Here is an 18,996-nt window from a genome sequence, read left to right as displayed (position 1 = left end):
TAATTCACAGTTCCGGTATTGGGTCTTTCGGGTGTTGTAGAAAAAAATTATATATATATATATATATATATATATATATATATATATATATATATATATTAAATTTACGCAAAATTAATTTATTTATTTTTGAATAGGTAGCCCAATTTATATGGTGTAATAATTTCTTTTTTTTATCTATGTAAATATTTTTAAACCGATAAAAATCAGTCGTACACCCTTCGTCGTTCTGGTATTGGGATATTTACTTTATGGGAATGTACTGATAATATTTCATTCGATCCATTATATTATTTTCGCAGACAAGGGTAGAAATAAACCATCTCTACCACCAAAGCCGATGGCTCTTACAACTGGAACCTACGTTTATAGAGACTTAGCACTTACACCTGAAATGTACAATCAACTAAGAGGTTTACAAAAAAAAGCAAAAGATTTACGTCATGAAGTTCGAAATTTACGTAGAATGTCTCAGGCTCAAGCACATACCGTTCGAGAAACTATCAAAGATACGTTCATCACTATACGGTAAATACAGTTTTTTAGTGAGACTATTCGAATGCTAGCATGCCGGGATTTTATGATAGTCAATAAAAAATTCAAAAAATTCCAACTAATATGTTATTCAAAAAACTGCAAGAGTCTGTTTAACATGAAACAAAATACTAAAAAAACCTTGACCCTCTGAGCCAATTCCAAAACTTTCCGATGTCTTCGCACTCACAAGGTGCAAACCAATTATTGTATACCTGTTTTGGAGTTCTCGAATCTCGATTATGCTTTTTGAAAAATGTATTTTCATGTTCTAGAAGTTTAAATCACATTCTGAAAGATATTAAAATTGAAAAATTCAAGTAATCAGATTCGGATCACAAATAAGTTATTATCAAATTTGTTGTAACGTTTTATAAAAATCGTGAATTTTTTGTCATAATTTTTTAAAATATCTTTATTTTCCAGGTCTGGCATCGTTAAAGTATCTGTAGACCCCCAGTGTGTCAGGGCCTCGATTATTATTATTATTAAATTTTGCAGGTTAAAAGGTCTTTTGCTGATTGCGAATCTTACCTGCTATTCTTCATATATATATATATATATATATATATATATATATATATATATATATAAAGTATTAGAGTAACCCAAACGTTATCTTCAGTGCTCCAAGTTGAAAGGTAGTGGAGAACAGCTGATTAAGCGCTTGTTGCGTAATTTCAACCACCGTTTTGCTGTACATATTCTGCCAATATACATACAATTAATGGTCATCAATACCATTAATTACATGATACTTCAACGACGATTATAAATTTTTAACTAATTATAACTATTATAAATTATATTCATACGTAATCAGCCACCAATCACGATGCAGCTCAAGCACCTGGTGAATTTCACCGGCGGACAAGAAAATATCAAGGTATTCACCGAGTCCATGGTAATCAGCGACATTTAATTAAGCAATATTCACTGTTGTTAACCAAATAATTATAATCCGCTAATTAATTAAATGTACTCAAATAAATATTAAATTATCAAGCGGTCCTCTACCAGGCGAGCATCCTCCAGCTGGCAATAATAAAAAGCATATAAAATTGTCTCCACAAAAGAGTGTTTTCGGTTTTTACTCCCACTCTTGGTGTTCTATGTATGTACAATCGGCGACATTAATTTGTATCGGGTCGTGTTGCCCTTAGCTCGACGATTTCAGGACATCTCCTTTTATTTGGAACTAAATCTTCTTCCACTTTCTTACACATGTGCAGTTTAGAAATTTTCGGCAGTGGATGCGATTTCCGAGGTTTATTCTCTCTCTCGGACAAGATTAAATAAATTGCGCAATTATAATTAGAGTAGCGAGACTTTGCGTTCCGGATATTTTTCGGTTCTTACTCCCACCATCTAAATTTAATACCTAAGACATTTCGCCTTGATGGTGGAAGTGAAAAATCGAAGCGCAAAGTCTCGCTAATCCAATTATAATATCATCGATGGCCAAATATTATGTATCACAGTTTAAAATGTTCAGAAAATATGAATTAAATTTATATTAATACTAGTCTGACGGATCTTATACCAGTGCTGTCGTCTGATGCAAAATAACCCGATGGAAACATGCCACAATATTTGAATATTGTAACATATCCAATGTACTACCAATTTAGGCGACTTTTTTAATATTTAAATCTTTCAGAGCTGTCACATTCTTTCGGTGATACACGTGCTAAAAGTGGCCAACTTCTTAACTACAATATAAACAACATAATTTCATCTGATCAAATCTGACTATTGTCCATATCTTTATTACAGAAATAATTTACAGGCCTCATATTTTATACTTAACCGTCAATCACTAAATATCTGAAATATGTATTTTTAGCACTATGATACTATCCGGAGAAGATGCGACTTGGGCTACTGGTGATACTGAAAATATTAAATTAAAACGAGAAGAAGATCTATACAAGCAAGAAATGGTGAGATTGGAAAATGACCTTACGTGAGTAAAATGTTTTCAATCAAATGTTGATTTTTCAATGAAGTATAGAATTTACATTTAAACGAAATATTTTATTGTTAGTGAGTTGGAAAGTACGGTTGAAGATTTACGAGGAAACGTTATAAATAGGAAAACTCGAGTCAATATGTGTGACGTAGAAAATATGGCCTTGATTTTAAGTAAATCCAGGTAAGTAGTTATGCTCTCTTTAACGATTATGAATCGTTACTCATGATTATCAACTTTGAGAATAATTTAGGCTCATTGACAATTTACAGTAAAACTGTAGCTGATTTGAAAACACGCTTCCCAAGCTTACAAGAAAATCTTAAAGGCCTATTAAGTTCAGAAATGGAAAAAATAGTGCATGAAGAAAAGTTTCTCAAAGAAGAACCGGAGAGGCTCGAATTCGCTTTGCGACGATGTAAGAAACTGACTGGCACACTCGTCACACTCAAACGGTTAGTAATAAAAGAAAATACCGATAATTTTTTTAACAATCTTCTACATTCATTTCTAATAATGATTTTTTAGAACTTAAAAAAATTATTATCAAATTATTCAGACCAGTTAGAATTTGAAGACATTATTCTATTTCGTAATAGTAGCATTTACCTAGCTCCATAATCCCTCATATTTCCCAAGTAGTGTTATATTCGCACTTGAAATGAAAAGTGGATAGAATACAATTTTAATGTTTGCCTAAAATTCAAATAAAGCTTCGGAACTATTCTTTAAATTTTGTTAATGTTATTTAGCCTAGCATCAGTGCAGGAGCAACGATTACCAGTTATATCAAATGTTGAGGTTGAAGAAACACCAACGGTTGCATCTACCACAGTTCAGCATTCTAAGGTAATAAATACTAAAACATTTACTTAAATTTAGTATTATCGATTCATCTTGGTTAGAATAAATTTTAAATTCGGTTGCATGAAATAGGTATAACGTGCTTAAAACTAATAATTATAAGATCTTACAATACTAAAAATATGATTCCAAACGTAATGTCTGATTGCAAGACAATGAGTAAGTAAATAAATACTTAAATTCCTTCAGGAAATCATCATTTATATTTTAACTTCAAATTTACTCTGCTGAAAGTTAATAATATCCTAATAAAAAGTTCGTATTACATTTTAATTAATCAATTTACTGTTATAAATTGTCGAAGCATGCAGTCCTTGTAAAAAATGCGAAAACACAAATTTAATCTATATGATTAGCACGAAATATTTTTTGACTAAACAATGTCAACGATTTATTTTTACTTAAAAAAAAAAAAAAGTATTACATAATAAATAAAGTAAAATAAAATGGAATTGATCTAATTATATTAAATTCTTTCATTTTTAGTTTATTTCAATCCTCTGCTAGATTGTGTCCACAGTTTTGGTCTTAGTTTTGATATCTTTTATTGCTAATATCAATTGATATTACCCCAAATTCATCGACATTCGATGCAAAAATATAGAAGGAAGTAATATAAAAAGGCCATTTGGCAGTCAGAGTAAAAGGTAGATTTCTCAAAGAAAGTTTTAAAAATGTTGAGCCTTTGTAAAAAAACTAAAAATCGTTAAAAAATGAAAATCAAAACTAGTTAGACTCGCTATAAAAATTGATTGACGTATGACACCAACTAAACAAAGGAATTATTTTTGTTAAGAATGCTATGGTGTCATACTAAAGCTGTACCATTTTGGCCACCTGACGGAAATGATACAGCTTTACTATGACACCATAACATTTCAAAAATAATAATTTCTCCATGTACATATATGCTTATGAAATATGATATAAAACAAAATAAATTAGTCTCTGTGAAGTTATACTTGAGTCCGTAAAAAAAGGATCTTCTGCCCTCCGCCCGGAAAATAACAACTTTTTAGCCGCTGCGCTTAACGAAGTTGCCACTTTCCGGCTCCGTCGAGCGAAAAAATAGTATACACACCTTGGCTAGTAACAAAGAAAGCCTCCGATTACATGTAATTGTTGACCTTGGAATTAAGTCATTACTGCGCATGCGCGTAGGTACAAATTCACGGACTCCATCATAGCCAAATAGTTGGAGAAAAGATCATTCTTTTACGGAGTTAACTATATAATTATAGCTATTCTTCATTATTAATAGCTTCTTGTATTTATCACTTATTAATTATCACCTTCAATTGATTTACTTTTTTCATTTTTTACGGGGCTATCTGAAATAGCAACGTTCAATAACCAATTTGAGGTTATTTCTTGTATTATGTAAACATAAATATACATTAACGTAGACATAATATAGGCATATTCAATGCCAATTTTATATTGTAGGTGGCGCACAATCCCTAGAACTGCCTTCATTTCGCTAGCTAGGACCTAGTTTAAAACAACAGGACTCTCGTTTATTTTTATTAGGGTAGCTGAACGAAAAACTCGCGCGGATAAAAAATTTAAAATAAATAGTCACTTATAAAAGGATAAATTTTTTCACTAATTGGACTATGGAGCTCAGTCGAAGCTTAAAAGAAGCGTCTATTTCCAAGAATAATACTCGCATAACTATACGAAAATAGTAATATTTATTAGATTTCATTTGTTCATAATTTTCTGATTTTGACGTCAAAAATTATTGCTTAAAAAGTTTTTAATATTTTGATTCGAAGTTTGGTATACAGTTTTTATGATTCTTCCTCTTCAAAATAAGGTTTGGACGATCTGATCCGATGGATAATTTTTATTTTAAAGCTCTTTATTTACGCGGTCGTGGCAAAAAAGTCATTTTTTGTTTTAAAAAAAATTGTGGCACAATGTTTTTTTCCGGTACAACAGGTTTATGTAATTTCAGCAAACTATACAATATTTCAAAATGTTTCAATAATGTCGATCTCACCTTTCCTATACGGCTCCTGTATTAATTATTTATCTAAAAAGCTTCAAAAAAAAAAAAAAAAAAAAAAATTTTTTCTGCATTGAAATATTTATATCTTCGAAAAAAAAAAAACACCTCCCTAAAAATTTCAGGGTCTTCTAAGAACAGATAAAAGTAATCTACAAAAAAAATTGAGCCAAAAGAAATACAAGTTTTCGACTTATATAATTTCAAAATTTGGCAGTTTTTGGATTTAAAAAAATTTTTTTTTTTTTCAAATATATTTTTTTGTAGTCCTTGCAATCATCTTTGAAATTAACCAAGACTGATATTGGTAACTATGATAGTTTTTTAGGTATTCAAAAATAAAGTTAGAAGATTCAAAAAATGATTAATTTTTAAATTTTGCATAACTTTTGAAAATTCTTTAAATTTTTTTCCATTGAATCCTTTACGAGTCCTCATACCCATAGAACCATAGCATTCATTTTTGTTTCATGCTGGCATGGATAGGTTTTCTCCATAGTAGGGGAGAGGGGGGCGAAGTGGGCCCCTAAAATTTTGGATGCCTCGATAAAATTTGGGGGTGAAATGGACTCCTCCAAATTTTCGTTCAATTTTAATGATTCAAGAATACGGGACCCTTATTAAATGCTTGAGATTGTAGTTTACTTTTAACTCGTCTACATAAAAAAAATTTCTAAACTTAAATTTGAAATTAATGTTTTTTTTTTTTTTTCAAAGCTTGAAAATAATCTGAAAGTTGAATCGAGACCATGTCGACTAATGTAACTGAAGTTTCGACCGTTCATTGAACGAAAATAGGTTTTGAAGATATCACTATTTTAAACCTCAGATTTTAGTATGAATTGAAACTACAGTAATTGATATATTTGACCCATCGAAAGCATCAACCCTACTCCCATTTGTCAGAACCATCTCCACTGCCAAGTTGTGGATATTTTTAAACGTGCCGGCGGGAAGACCCTACCAAAACGGTGTGGTCAGTATATTGGGCGAGTCTCATGTGTCCGTGAAAAGTCCTTTGACATGGTTCCATCAAATAAGATCGGGGTATATATTTTTCACGGGCACATAAGACTTCACTGATATACCCACCACACCGTTTTGGTGGGGTCCTCCTACCGGCACATTTAAAAATATCTACAACTTGGCTGTGGAGATAATTCCGACAAATCGGAGTGGGGTGTATATTTTTCTTGGGCACATAAGACTTGCCTGATATATCCACCACACTGTTTTGGTGGGGCCTTCCTTCCGGCACGTTCAAAAATATCCACAACTTGGCCATGGGAATGGTTCCAAGAAATGGAAGTGGAGTTTATAATTTCTACGGGCACATAAGACTTGTCTAATATACCTTCTACACTGTTTTGGTGGGGTGTTCCTACTGGCACATTCAAAAATATCTACAACTTTGCCGTGGAGATGGTTCCGACAAATGGGAGTGGGGTCGATGCTTTCGATGGGTCAAATATATCAATTACTGTAGTTTTAATTCATATTTTACTAAAATCTGAGGTTTAAAATAGCAATATCTTCAAAATCTATTTTCGGAGTGCTCTTTCAGTTGAGTTATCCAAGTTTATGCCATAGTCCGTTCAATGTATCAGTATACAAAACATTAAAATCAATATTCTGAAAAATTTATTAATTAGCTTTTATACCATACCTGTACCGAAAGCTTAAATGCCAGCCCTGTTTGAAGGAAAGAAAGAAATTCTTTTTCTTTGTGAGAAAATAAATAATAATAAACAGTTCATGCGCCATTCTTTTCACAAACAGAGACAAAGATTTAAACTTTCCGGTGCAGATATGTCGAAAAATCGTATTCACACAAGGGGAAAAGTAGAAAATCCCAATTCGAATGTTTGCCACCCTATCTTCGGCTCGGATAAGCGATTATACACTCGGTTTAAAATTACCTACTTTCCTCCCTTGGTGTGTAATATACTATTAAGATGGAATAAAATAATCGGTGAATTTCAATAAATTTCTTGGGGGAACCCATTTTACCCCAAATTTTAATTTTTTATTTTTGAAGCTTACTAATTATGAATACATGGCAGAAAACTAGAAAAAGTAAAAGGGGTAAAACAAATCAAACATTCAAACTTTTTTAAGGGGGCCCATTTTGCCCCAAATTAAAAAATTTTAAATTTTTAACAGGCGCGGCATATTGAAACCACAAACATGGTAAGGGGCTAAAAAAAAGTAAAACAAGTGAGAACCACTGATGATATGAACCCTTTTTTCTTGAGGGGCTCATTTTGCCCCCCTCTTTCTTATCAATTTTATATATTGGTCGACATACCACTTGGTCAAAAACCCTGATTGAAGAAAACAATTCACTCAATGATGAATTAATATCTGTATAGTATTAAAATTAAATCATTTTGAATTGTTTTTTAATCAGGGAGAGGACGGGATTTCTTCCTCTGCCTTCCTGAGAAGAAGTTTATTCCAAACACATTCTCACACACACCAAATTTGACATCCTGAATATGCAGAATCCTCACAAGTTATGAATTTACATACTTATGTTCCGATACACCTCTAGTAGTCTTCTCCTCGTTTTTTCGATGTTGAAATTGGCTACTGAGTTTTTCACTTCGTGATCCACCCTTCTGTGCTCTGGAGCAACTCACGCTGAGGCTCGAACTCGATGCGTTTTAGCAGTAAGTGCTGAACGGTGCCCACCAGTTGTTGCACTGAGGCATTTGCGATCTTTTATAAGTCCATACTTGAAGAGTCTATCTTTAAAGCAGCCGTGACCGGTTGATCTGTATAAGCTAGAAATTAGGGCTGATATGTTTGTTCGCTTGACGTTTAGTAACTCCGGGAAAGAAGTTAAATGCCATTTGTCCTTTGCTCACTGTGGACCACTTTTTTTCCATCCTCGAAAAAGTTCTGTATCACCCTGTAAATATTCCTGGGACAATATCTCTTTTTTAACCCCTCGAGAACTCTCGGCCACCACACGTTGTCAAAAACACCGGAGATATCGGAGAGAAGTCTGACTACTAGGTTCTTTGTTGTCAAATTTAGCAGGCACCGCAACTCAAAGATTGCATCCTCAGTCGATCTTTGTAACATGAGGAAAAATTCGACATCGACCCGTGGTTTTAAAAATAATAAATCGTCATCCGGTGAGTCCATTCTGGTGAGACATATGATCAAAAATTTTGACTGTGACCGAGCAATCGACCCAACGCATGAATTGAACGAGAAATCCGACTGAGACGTCGTACAGAACGGCCGCGTTTTGTATTTTTGAACAATTCGACTCTTGACCAAATAGAACAATCCCAACTTACATAAAGAACGATTCCGATTTACGACTTCGAACAATTTCAATTAGGACTTCCAAACAATCCGCCTTTTGATCAACGAACAATTAATCGCGAAAAATAATTTCGACTAAAAATAACCGCCATTTTGTGAACAAGCCGAAGCCTCGGCGCAAAAACTGAACAACGCGTGTGACCGATTTTTTTTTATGAACAAGTGAAGTGCTTTTTTGTAATAATAACTAATTAATTAATTACGCGTAATAATTTTATGATAGTGCAATTTAAGGCGTTACCGAAATAAAATATTATTTTATATTTTATTGTACTCAACATTTTCTGAGAATTACAAATTATCAGTTTCTCATTCGTTGCGGCAGTAGCGTCTTGCCGTGTACTCTGACGTCAATCGTCAAGTATTTCGATCATACGTATGTAGTTTGTATGTGTCCGGAAAATAAAATAAAAGATTATTTTATTTCGTCAGCCGACTTTTGCATTGAGAATGAACTGACTGTGTAATTCGACCAAGAACGATTATTTTTTTTTGACCAATTTTGTTTATATCGAATCAAGCCGAAACCGGTAAACTTTCATGTTGTTTGTAACCGATAATCATTTGTGATACCGATCAATTTATTTTTCGTGTTCAATATACGACAATTTATTTTCTTTTAAATTTGATCAATTATTAAATTGTAATCTTAAGTGTCTAACCTTTCCCCGATCTACCACCCTAAGCCAACATTTTCGACATTTGTTCATCAGTGATTACTACATCACCTGGCGCCTTCACTTGCTTCTTTATCACTGTTCTTAAGAAGCATAATGATCCCACACTTTTTCTATGCAATTGGGAATGCACCTATATTTAGGCACCTGTTATACAGGTCTGAAAACTCTCTTAACGAAATAACTCCTGCTCTTTTTAATATTTCATTTTCAATTAAGGACGTTCCCACCGAAATGACTTTTCTTACAATATTCCTGAAATTTTGAATACACATACTTTTAAGGTTGCGTTCCACTAAGCGTTTGCAACGCTCAAAACGCCTCCAAATCTTATCTAAATACACGTGAGCGTGGCGTTGTGAACGTCAAGTGGAACGCAACCTAAGTATCCTTTGTGCGTAAAACTTCTTCAAAATAGCCATTACGGTACTAAATTTGTAATTATTGACTTTTTAAATTTGCCGATTCATCATATGAACCCTACCCCGATCAGTGTTGTAGCACACGCTTTCGTGAATAAAAATCGAAATTTTCTTACAATTATTTTGAAAAACTGAAAATCACTAATTGAAGATATAACGAATATGTTTCTGTAAAAATAAGAAAAACAAGCGGTATTTGGGGTAAAAAAAGCTAAAAGTTAGCTACTTTTAACAGTTTTCGAATTTTCTGTCGTCGCCCGAATCGTGAGAGATAGCGACTTTGCAATGTTACTCTAGGCGGGAAGTTTGAAATCTGGAATTTCACATTGAGCTGTTTCATGAATTTTCTTCTTGAATTTTGCTTTTAGTCTTAGACATACTTGCTAAGGCTTTGATTATTTTAGCTCCAATCTTTTTTTCTAAAGAATATTTATTTACAATCACCAATATTAAAATAATCTCTAAAAATTTTTCACTCGCGTTTGATGGACCAGTTCAGCACGTACCGTGCAAGTTTTGGAGTAGCAAGGACGACATGTATGGATGATTCCCCGGGTGTGGCGGAATAAGTTGTGCTCTTTTTTTGATGCATAGAATAACCCGTAGTTGTCTATAAAGTCTTCTACTTTCTTTCCCTTCTCGTTTGTTTCTGGACTTTATCTTATAGATCTAACGTTTGCGTCCATAGCAAATAAAACTCTTTCTCCCCTCAATGCTTAAATCACCTTTTCTAATTGCGTGATGTAAATTTCAATGTTGTTGTGAAACTGAAAATACGACGAGACCACATAGTGAAAGGTGCCTGAGCCCACAATTTAAGCGCATGTGCAGTGCGAAGTGCTCAGTTGAGAAATTTGGATCATTTTATACTTTGAATTGTGCGTATGGATACATGGGTATCCGTGTTTCCTGATTTCCGTACCGACGATTAGGGAGAGTGCCAGGAGGCTTATTGGTCAAAGCAACAAGGTTGGCCACTCTGGCACTCCTTTGAACGAGCGTGGTGACGTCAGAGTATTCTTACAGGCGACGAGATTGCTGTTGCAAATGAGACACAGATAATCCGTAATTCTCAGAATTGCTCGAATGAAATAAAATAGAATATAAAATAATATTTTATTTCGGTAACGCGTTAAATTTCACTATCATATACTTATTACCCGTAATTAATTAATTGATTATTATTTAATTACACAACGCATTTCACTTATTCAATAATAAATACACTCGAACACTTTATTTAGTTCGTGCCGATGCTTCAACTTGATCACAAAAGGCGGTTTATTGTTCACTCGGACTTTATTTGTCGCGATTACTTGTTCGTTGTTCACACTCAGATTGTTCTTAACGGCGTATATCGAATTGTTCCAAAAATCGGAATCAAAATTTTTCTTTTTGGTCGGGGTCGAATTGTTAAAAATACAAACGCGGCCGTTCAGTACAAAGTCTCTCCCAGATCTGCCGTTTCAATCCATCCGTTGGATCGATTGCTCTGTCGAAGTCGTAATCGTGATCATAGATGTCACCAAATATTGTTCGACGGGTAACATTTTATTACATTTAAATAATGTAAACCACGAGTTGATGTCGAATTTTTTATCATGTTACAATATATATATATATATTATATTATATTATAACGCAAAAATTGTACACGCTATACGTTAAATTTTACGCTACAACTTCTTTCTCTACCTTTAGCCTCCAGTCTCAATACTAACAGGGCGCCAGGTAATTTTTATCACTGGGATCACCAAACCAGTAAATCTTACAAATTACCCGTCCGGCATCAATGTCAAAAAGATGACATAATGTTATCCAAAAAATGTTACCTTTAAGAGCTCAGAAAAATGCTATCGTTTTGATAACTTTATGTTGGGGTCATTTAAAATAAATCTGAAAGTTAACAAAATGATAACTATTTATGGATGTCTCTAGAACATCAAAAAATAACTTTCTTATAAGACTATTATAGCCTCAACTTTTGTCAGCTAATGTCATTGTAACCTATAAGTAACAATGATTATAAACATTATTTATTGATTCTGTTCTAAAGTAATTACATATAATTAGTTATTATAAATACAATAGCAAAATGTTGAAAAGAAAAATTTTAAAAATTTGTGTAAAGGTAAAAAAAATCAACGAATATGTTGTTTTTTAAATAAATTACATAATTTTGGAAATTCATCTAGTGATAAAAGTGAAACAGTAGAAAATAATTCATGGTTTGTGAGTAATAATATATCTTGTGATAAATTGGTTGATGTTGATAATGAAAGAAATATTAATACAGACAATAATATTGATGGCGAAAAACTTAATGAAAATGAAGTAAGCAATTACAGTTCTGATAGTGAAACTAGTGGCAATTCTGACTCACGTATATTACCAATCTGTAATCAATTAAAGAAAAATGCTTTAGTAGCTATCAATGAAACAAGTTTATCATCGACACTAGCTTAGTGGGTGACTGATTTCAATATATGACGTGAAACAGCGAATAAACTCCTAAAAATATTAAAAACATTGAATCAAGAAGAAGTCAGTAATCTAGCTCTTGATTCTCGGACCTTACTTGGTACACCGGAAACAACGATAGTAACTCGTGAAGTTCCTCCTGGTCAATATTTTCATTACGGGTTAAAAAATGCCTTGACTGATCAATTGAGAATTATTGATTATTATACTCTACCGGACTTGATTGTCATTAATATTAATATCGATTGGCTGCCGATTGCTAAAAGTTCGACAAGTCAACTTTATCCCATTCTTGCGCAAATTCATCCCAAAGTTTCTCAGCCATTTGTAATTGGTATATATCATGGATATGAAAAATCCAAAAATGTTGACATTATGATCTCCGTAAACTGATTTCTTTCAGATCTCTAAAAAATGTTATCTTTCTGTCTAACCGATGAGCTCTTAAAAATATCCTCAGATGGCGCGTAAGACGCTTTTCTGATATCTTCGGGATAACTATTTCGGATGTCAGAACAGAAAAATATTATCTTTAAGAACTCTGTATGTCATCTTTCTGCTGAATGGGTAGATAAATATTAATCTATGGAACTATCTCAAAACCACGCATAAATAAAACTGGATAATGTTTATCTGTAGAATTATCACTAAAACCACGCAAACTAAAACTAAAACAAAAACTTAACAAAAATGCTCAGAACTTATAAGCAAAAACAAAACAGAGAGTGGAAAACTAAAAACAGAGTTACGGCATGTCATGGTGTCACTCAGTGTGTAGGTTCATTATTCATGTCATGGTCTCACTCAGTGTGTAGGTGCATCATTCCAAATTCATGTAGATTATTAGTGGATTTGCAATTTTTATTAAACAACAAATTAACTCAAATTTTCCATTTAACAATAAACAAAATACTGTAACATCATACAAATAATTTTACTTTATAACAAAATACAGAATCTAATAATAATAATAATAGTAATCTTAACAGAAGTAAATTGACATCGAAATGATGCATATCAAGACCTTATAAATAAATTAATTAATTAAGTAACTGGAGCCAGCCGATACTCGATTAGTGTTCGGTGAACTAGACCAATAATGATGGATCCGATACTCTAGAACATTTTCTTCAACAAAATCGTAAAACTAACATACATGGGTCTCATACTGACGTTAATTAAGTAATAATTAGTTTAATAACTGAACATTTTCTTATAATTATTTTTATAAAATAAAATTAACAATAAATCGTGAACATGACTCTAAACTGTAACAATATTCTCATAGTTCTCTTAGATCTTACATCTTTTCTTTAATTAAAACAGTAGCATAATACCTCAAGACTCGGACTCAAACTCAATTAATTATTAATAATTATAATAGTTAGTTCATACATGATTACTGATGAATAAAATATCAAGTAACGTCTTACACTGTTTTAAATAATACTTCTGTAACAATAATCTAAATCGGTAGCTTTCTACAATGCCATGAACTGAAGCGCGATTTTTGGACACGCCTGCTCGCTTCGAGCGCCCAGAGCCGAATGCTCACGTCCATACTCTTCGAAGGTCTCCCTTCGACTTCCTTTTCTCAATAATCCAAAACCCAAAACTTAATCTTATCATTATCAATAACTGACCTCTATATTCTAAATTCATAAATCAAACTCAAACTCTACTATATCGGTAACTGGAGGCGTATGCCTCACCAAACATACTCACTAAACCTGATTCTGAGTATGGATATCCTTGATAGTTGCTCTCTTGGAACAGACTTCAGCTGGGATCGTAAAACTTAAAACTAAGTGACCTATGACTTCCTCAGCGGTACAAGTGATCATAGCTTGTCCTCTGAGGCCTGTCAGACTAAAACAATTAAAAATGACCAAACGGCTTCCACAACAGCAACGGTCACAAAATTACTGTTGAGGCCTGCCAAACCAAAACTCAAAAACTGATCCCAATCTGCATCCATCAGATTCCTTATATACTGGAGCGCTAGCATTTCAGCTAGACCTCGGCAATCTACGAAGAAGTCTCATAGGGATAGAACTAGATTCTATCATCAGATGATACCGGGTGACTAATTCAAGTCCCGCTCCACGGTAACACTGACTTCTCCACATACTCAAAATTCCAAAACTGTAAACCAAAACTCAAACTTTATCATTTTCTCAAGTTTTAATCTCAAACCATATTCCATATTCAATTTCCATAATTCTGATTCTAAATCTTTACTATAATTTTTTCTTAACAAAAACCCATAACTGTAGCCAAACGTTATTCCATATTTAATTCTTAAATTATAACTTAAATCAAAAATCTGTATTAAAATCGTTAATACCTGTAAACTAAGTTCTAAGTCTTGAGTTACCATGCTCGTAAATACTACAAAAATCAGTTGGTATTTGTGACGTTCACTTTGATTTGACCTTCATACGAAAAATAACGTCACAATATATATATATATATATATATATATATATATATATATATATATATATATATATATATATATATATATATATATATATATATATATATATATATATATATATATATATATATATACGTATTCAAGTACGAATGTTGCGGACATATACAGAGGGTTTGAAAAAATTAATGACCATCCATTGGTGAGGAAACGACTACATTTTAAAATGAAGGGAACGGACATTTTCAGAGTGGCTACATAGAAAAAGTCGACTATAAACCATCAAATCGTTTTGAATTCTTTTGAATCTACCTACGAATTAAAAATTAGCTTACTATAGTTGTCCAATAAAATGTATTCAAAACAATTCAAATATTATATCGGATGGAATCTTTTTAAATTGTCTTGAACCAGAAATTCAACTGTTATTTGTCGATTCAAAAGCTTTTGAAAATATTTGAAAAATTAGATTGTTTTAAACCTTTTTTAATCTTTTTGGGTACGTCGATTCAAAATGATTCATTTTCATTTGCTGTTTAAAAACTATGTAGATTAAATTGATTGAAAAGTATTCAAAACGATTCAAAAAAAATTTTTTGAATCATTTGAAATCGATTCAAATCGTTTTTTTTTTTTTAAATCGGAAACCTTTTCAAATTTCTCCGCGATGCATTAATTAAATTACTATTTGTCGATTGAAAAAGATTCAATACGATTAGATTTTTCGAATGGTTTTAAATCTTTTTGATTCAACAAACAATAATTTTATTTCTGCATCGCAGGAAGATTTGAAACGATTCAATACAATTAGATTTGTCGAATCTTTTTTAATACAATCTAATTGTTGATGTAAATTTCGAATGTATTAAATAATATTTAATAAAGTATAATTTTAAATATATTTAATACTATATAATTAATTATATCTTAAATTTATAATGACTAAGTATAACATGTTATAACTCATTTATGAGATATTTTGCCGCATTTATAGAAAGTATAGACAAGGCTATACTTTGTAATATACTTTAGAACTATACATTATTTTCATGCGGGAGTAGAGATAAAGAACTAAAAATTTAGCTGAAGACTTCTTTCTACATGCATGAAAACATATTAAAAAATCGAAGAGGGTCACCGTTGCAACGTCGTTGAATTGATTAGAATGACCCATAAATTATTTACAAATATATTATTATTCCATTAGTGTGTGTAATGTTTTCATCAGATCTGCACTTGGAAATTAAAGTTTTTGCCTCTGTTCATATAAAAAATGCCAAATTTGCTAATTTTGTTATTTTTTTTTTTTTTTTTTTTTTTTTTTTTCCAGAAAAGAAAAGAAAGATTATTTTCTTTCCCATCCGGGCAAGAATTTGAATTTTCGGTGCAGGTATTGAATTGAATTGGTTTTAATCGGGCACTCAGCTTGTGTTAGCCATTGTACCCGGGCCCATTGAGGACAATTTTATAGTGATCGGAAAGGATCGCGGTCCTGATGAACATTGTTATTAGGCCTTGTGTTTTTGCCAGTCCACCTAACAACGAACTTAGCAAGCCCACTGTCTTTCCGACAACTATTTATAATTTTACTATTGTAGATACTATTGTTTGTGAGCTGATATGTGGAGGAGACATAGCTTTATTTTGGTGATTCCCTGACCCGAGACGAAAGAAACATGTCGCGGGACACAGTCGCTGTTAGCAGTCCCCACTAGTGCAGAAAGAACCGGGACCTGGCGTTAGCTAAGCCCACCGTCATTCTCCCGTCACTATGCGTCCTAGCCTTCAGCTACCGTGGCCATCTTACGTCGTGTCCTTGTCATCGGGGGGTCTTGTCATCCGAAATTATGTCTCCTAAGAAGTCAATCAGTGTGTAATTATGGTTCATACTTCAGAGCCCACTGTATAGGATAAGGCACTTATACAATGGAGGATGCCTGTCATCCAAGGGCAACGTTGGTGGTGGAGGACTCCCTCTACCATTGCTTTGACACGTTGGCTTACACCAAGGCTAGAGGTTCTGCGAATGTTTATGGGCCTCTGCCGCCACCAATGCTCGGCCGATACAGGTGTTCTTCTCGGTGCAGGTATGGTAAAAAAATTAAAATAATCAAAAATAAAATATAAGTTATCAATAAATAAAAATTTAAATAATATTTATAAAAAATCTTTAAATTAAATTTCAAAAATTTTTTGATTCGCATAAATTAAAGTTTTTCAATTTACCGCACAAAACATATGAAGGATCTCAACAACGGGACCTATAGTCCTCCGGCTTTCAGCGAAGAAACGGTCGATAACACCTCAGAGTCCGACGTCGGGACACCTTGAACATTCGTTCTCATTAATGACTGGTCCTCAAAACTACAGAATCTTAACCAAGCAGGGAGCCAGGCATTAACCCTTCGTAGGGAGCGTGTCTTTTCCGAACTAAGTCAGTCGCATGGTGAGCGCTCCGCCGCCGTGTTAAATCGTACGCGCTGTTGCCAAATGTAACCGAATAGTATTTGCTTGTGAAACAAAAATGATTTAAAAAATTGGCATTCATTGTTTTTTTTTTTTCAATTTGTTTACCTGAAAATTTTTTTGTTTTTTTTTTTTTTTTTTTTTTTTATTTAAATAATGAGTAATATATAAATCCAAACATCTGTTAATTTTAGTATGATGTATTATACAATAATTTACTTACCAATTGTATTTTTATTATTATTTTTATATAAATAATATTTAATACGAGTGTAATTATTACATTATTTATACAAATCACATAAGTTATAATATAAACAGTAAAAACTAACCTCAACCATTACTTTATTTTTGTATTTCACTTGCGGTAAAACAGATTGAAATAGTGGCGGTAACGACATTTGGCAACAGCGCAGTTAGAAAATCTCCCGGAGGCTCACTCGCACCGGGCGGCGCTACGCCGCCCGGTTCCGAAAATTAATTTTTTAATTTACTTTGTATATATTTTTATGCTTATTAATAACGTCAAAATTTTCAGAAAGGTTAAAAGAATGCACTTAGTTTTTTTCAAAATTATCAATGAACTCAATTTTGAGACAAAAAAAAATGCAAAAAAGGCGGCACCGCGCTCATTATGCGATCTACGAAGGGTTAATAACAACGACTGTGACATTCCAATACCAGGCCCCGCGACGGCTAATAAGACTCCGATGCTCAATATCTCAACGTCCAGTGTACCGGTACCCGGCATCGCGTCACCACATAGTAAACGACCCTAGCAACAAAGCGTCACATTATCAGTGTATACGCCCAATTTTTATTTGAAGATACGTAATTTAAAAAAAATTGACTTAATTTTTAATGAGTCATCGAAATTAAAATGTTTAATTTTAACGGCTTGTGAATTGTTATTTTTTAAATTTATCGTCACCGATATCTTTTGAACTCTTCAACAGAATTAAATGTTTAATGTTGCGTTCGACGCAGTTTTTCAGCCTCTTGTGATAAAAATGTTTTAGACTCAATCATATCAAACATTTGGATGTTATTAAGAAAACAACACTTTTCAAGAAAAAATTCGACAATGATATCTCTTGAACAAATGAGTCGATTTTGACAGTTAATGTAGTATTTGATGTATTTCTTTGAATTTAATAAGTGAAGATTTCAAAATGCATCCAGAAAGTACGTTAAAAAGAATCCGAAAAAAAATTTTTGTTAATAATTCGAAACGTGCTATATCTAACGTGCCGTTCAATATCAGCTTCTCATAGGTTTTCGGAATTGATAAGCTGCTCCAAATGCCGTATAAAATATACAAAATCGGTTTATTTGTTCAAAAGCTATACAATATATGCATACAAACGTTTATAGGTACGTATGCATGTACGTAAGTACGTACAGAATTTCCCATTCTCTCAAAAATTTTCAATTTTCCGAGCGGGAATTTTTCAAATATTTTCGATATGCTTCACAATACTGAAAATGTTATTCATTTTTATAGTATGACTGGAAGTGGAGTGCAAATTTCAAGGAGGCTGTACAGACTAGTCACGAGTAAATTTTTCTCATTATTAACAATTTCTTTATATTTAATATATATATATACATACATACATAAATATATATATATATATATATATATATATATATATATATATATATATATATAGACTGCTAAGTGAATTCCTATTATTTCTCAACTATTTCCTATCGATGATTGAATATCCAAATTTTTCGTTGTATGATGTTATTATAGTGATTTTTGAACTTTGAAACTATGATTTCAGCTT

At 32.6% G+C, this 18,996-nt stretch overlaps 1 protein-coding gene across 5 annotated transcripts in view; it reads left to right on the top strand.

Annotated features, from left to right (window-relative positions):
• LOC103577388 (coiled-coil domain-containing protein AGAP005037) overlaps window positions 1-18,996 on the top strand; it is a 104,344-nt gene that overhangs the window by 76,077 nt on the left and 9,271 nt on the right. For 3 of the 5 annotated variants that reach the window (XM_053739133.1, XM_053739134.1, XM_053739136.1), the window contains exons 13-17: window positions 303-528; window positions 2,381-2,500; window positions 2,582-2,689; window positions 2,779-2,961; window positions 3,259-3,355. In XM_053739133.1, the coding sequence (XP_053595108.1) occupies window positions 303-528; window positions 2,381-2,500; window positions 2,582-2,689; window positions 2,779-2,961; window positions 3,259-3,355 (734 nt within the window). Of the gene's footprint in view, window positions 1-302; window positions 529-2,380; window positions 2,501-2,581; window positions 2,690-2,778; window positions 2,962-3,258; window positions 3,356-16,335; window positions 16,406-18,707; window positions 18,761-18,996 lie in introns of those variants that run through there. The other 2 variants (XM_053739135.1, XM_053739137.1) reach the window with 2 other exon arrangements.

Source organism: Microplitis demolitor, chromosome 5 (genome assembly GCF_026212275.2).
Source record: "Microplitis demolitor isolate Queensland-Clemson2020A chromosome 5, iyMicDemo2.1a, whole genome shotgun sequence".
Taxonomy (NCBI): Eukaryota; Metazoa; Arthropoda; class Insecta; order Hymenoptera; family Braconidae; genus Microplitis; species Microplitis demolitor.
The sequence above is the reverse complement of the archived record's forward strand: the minus strand, read 5'-3'. Positions and strand labels throughout refer to the sequence as shown.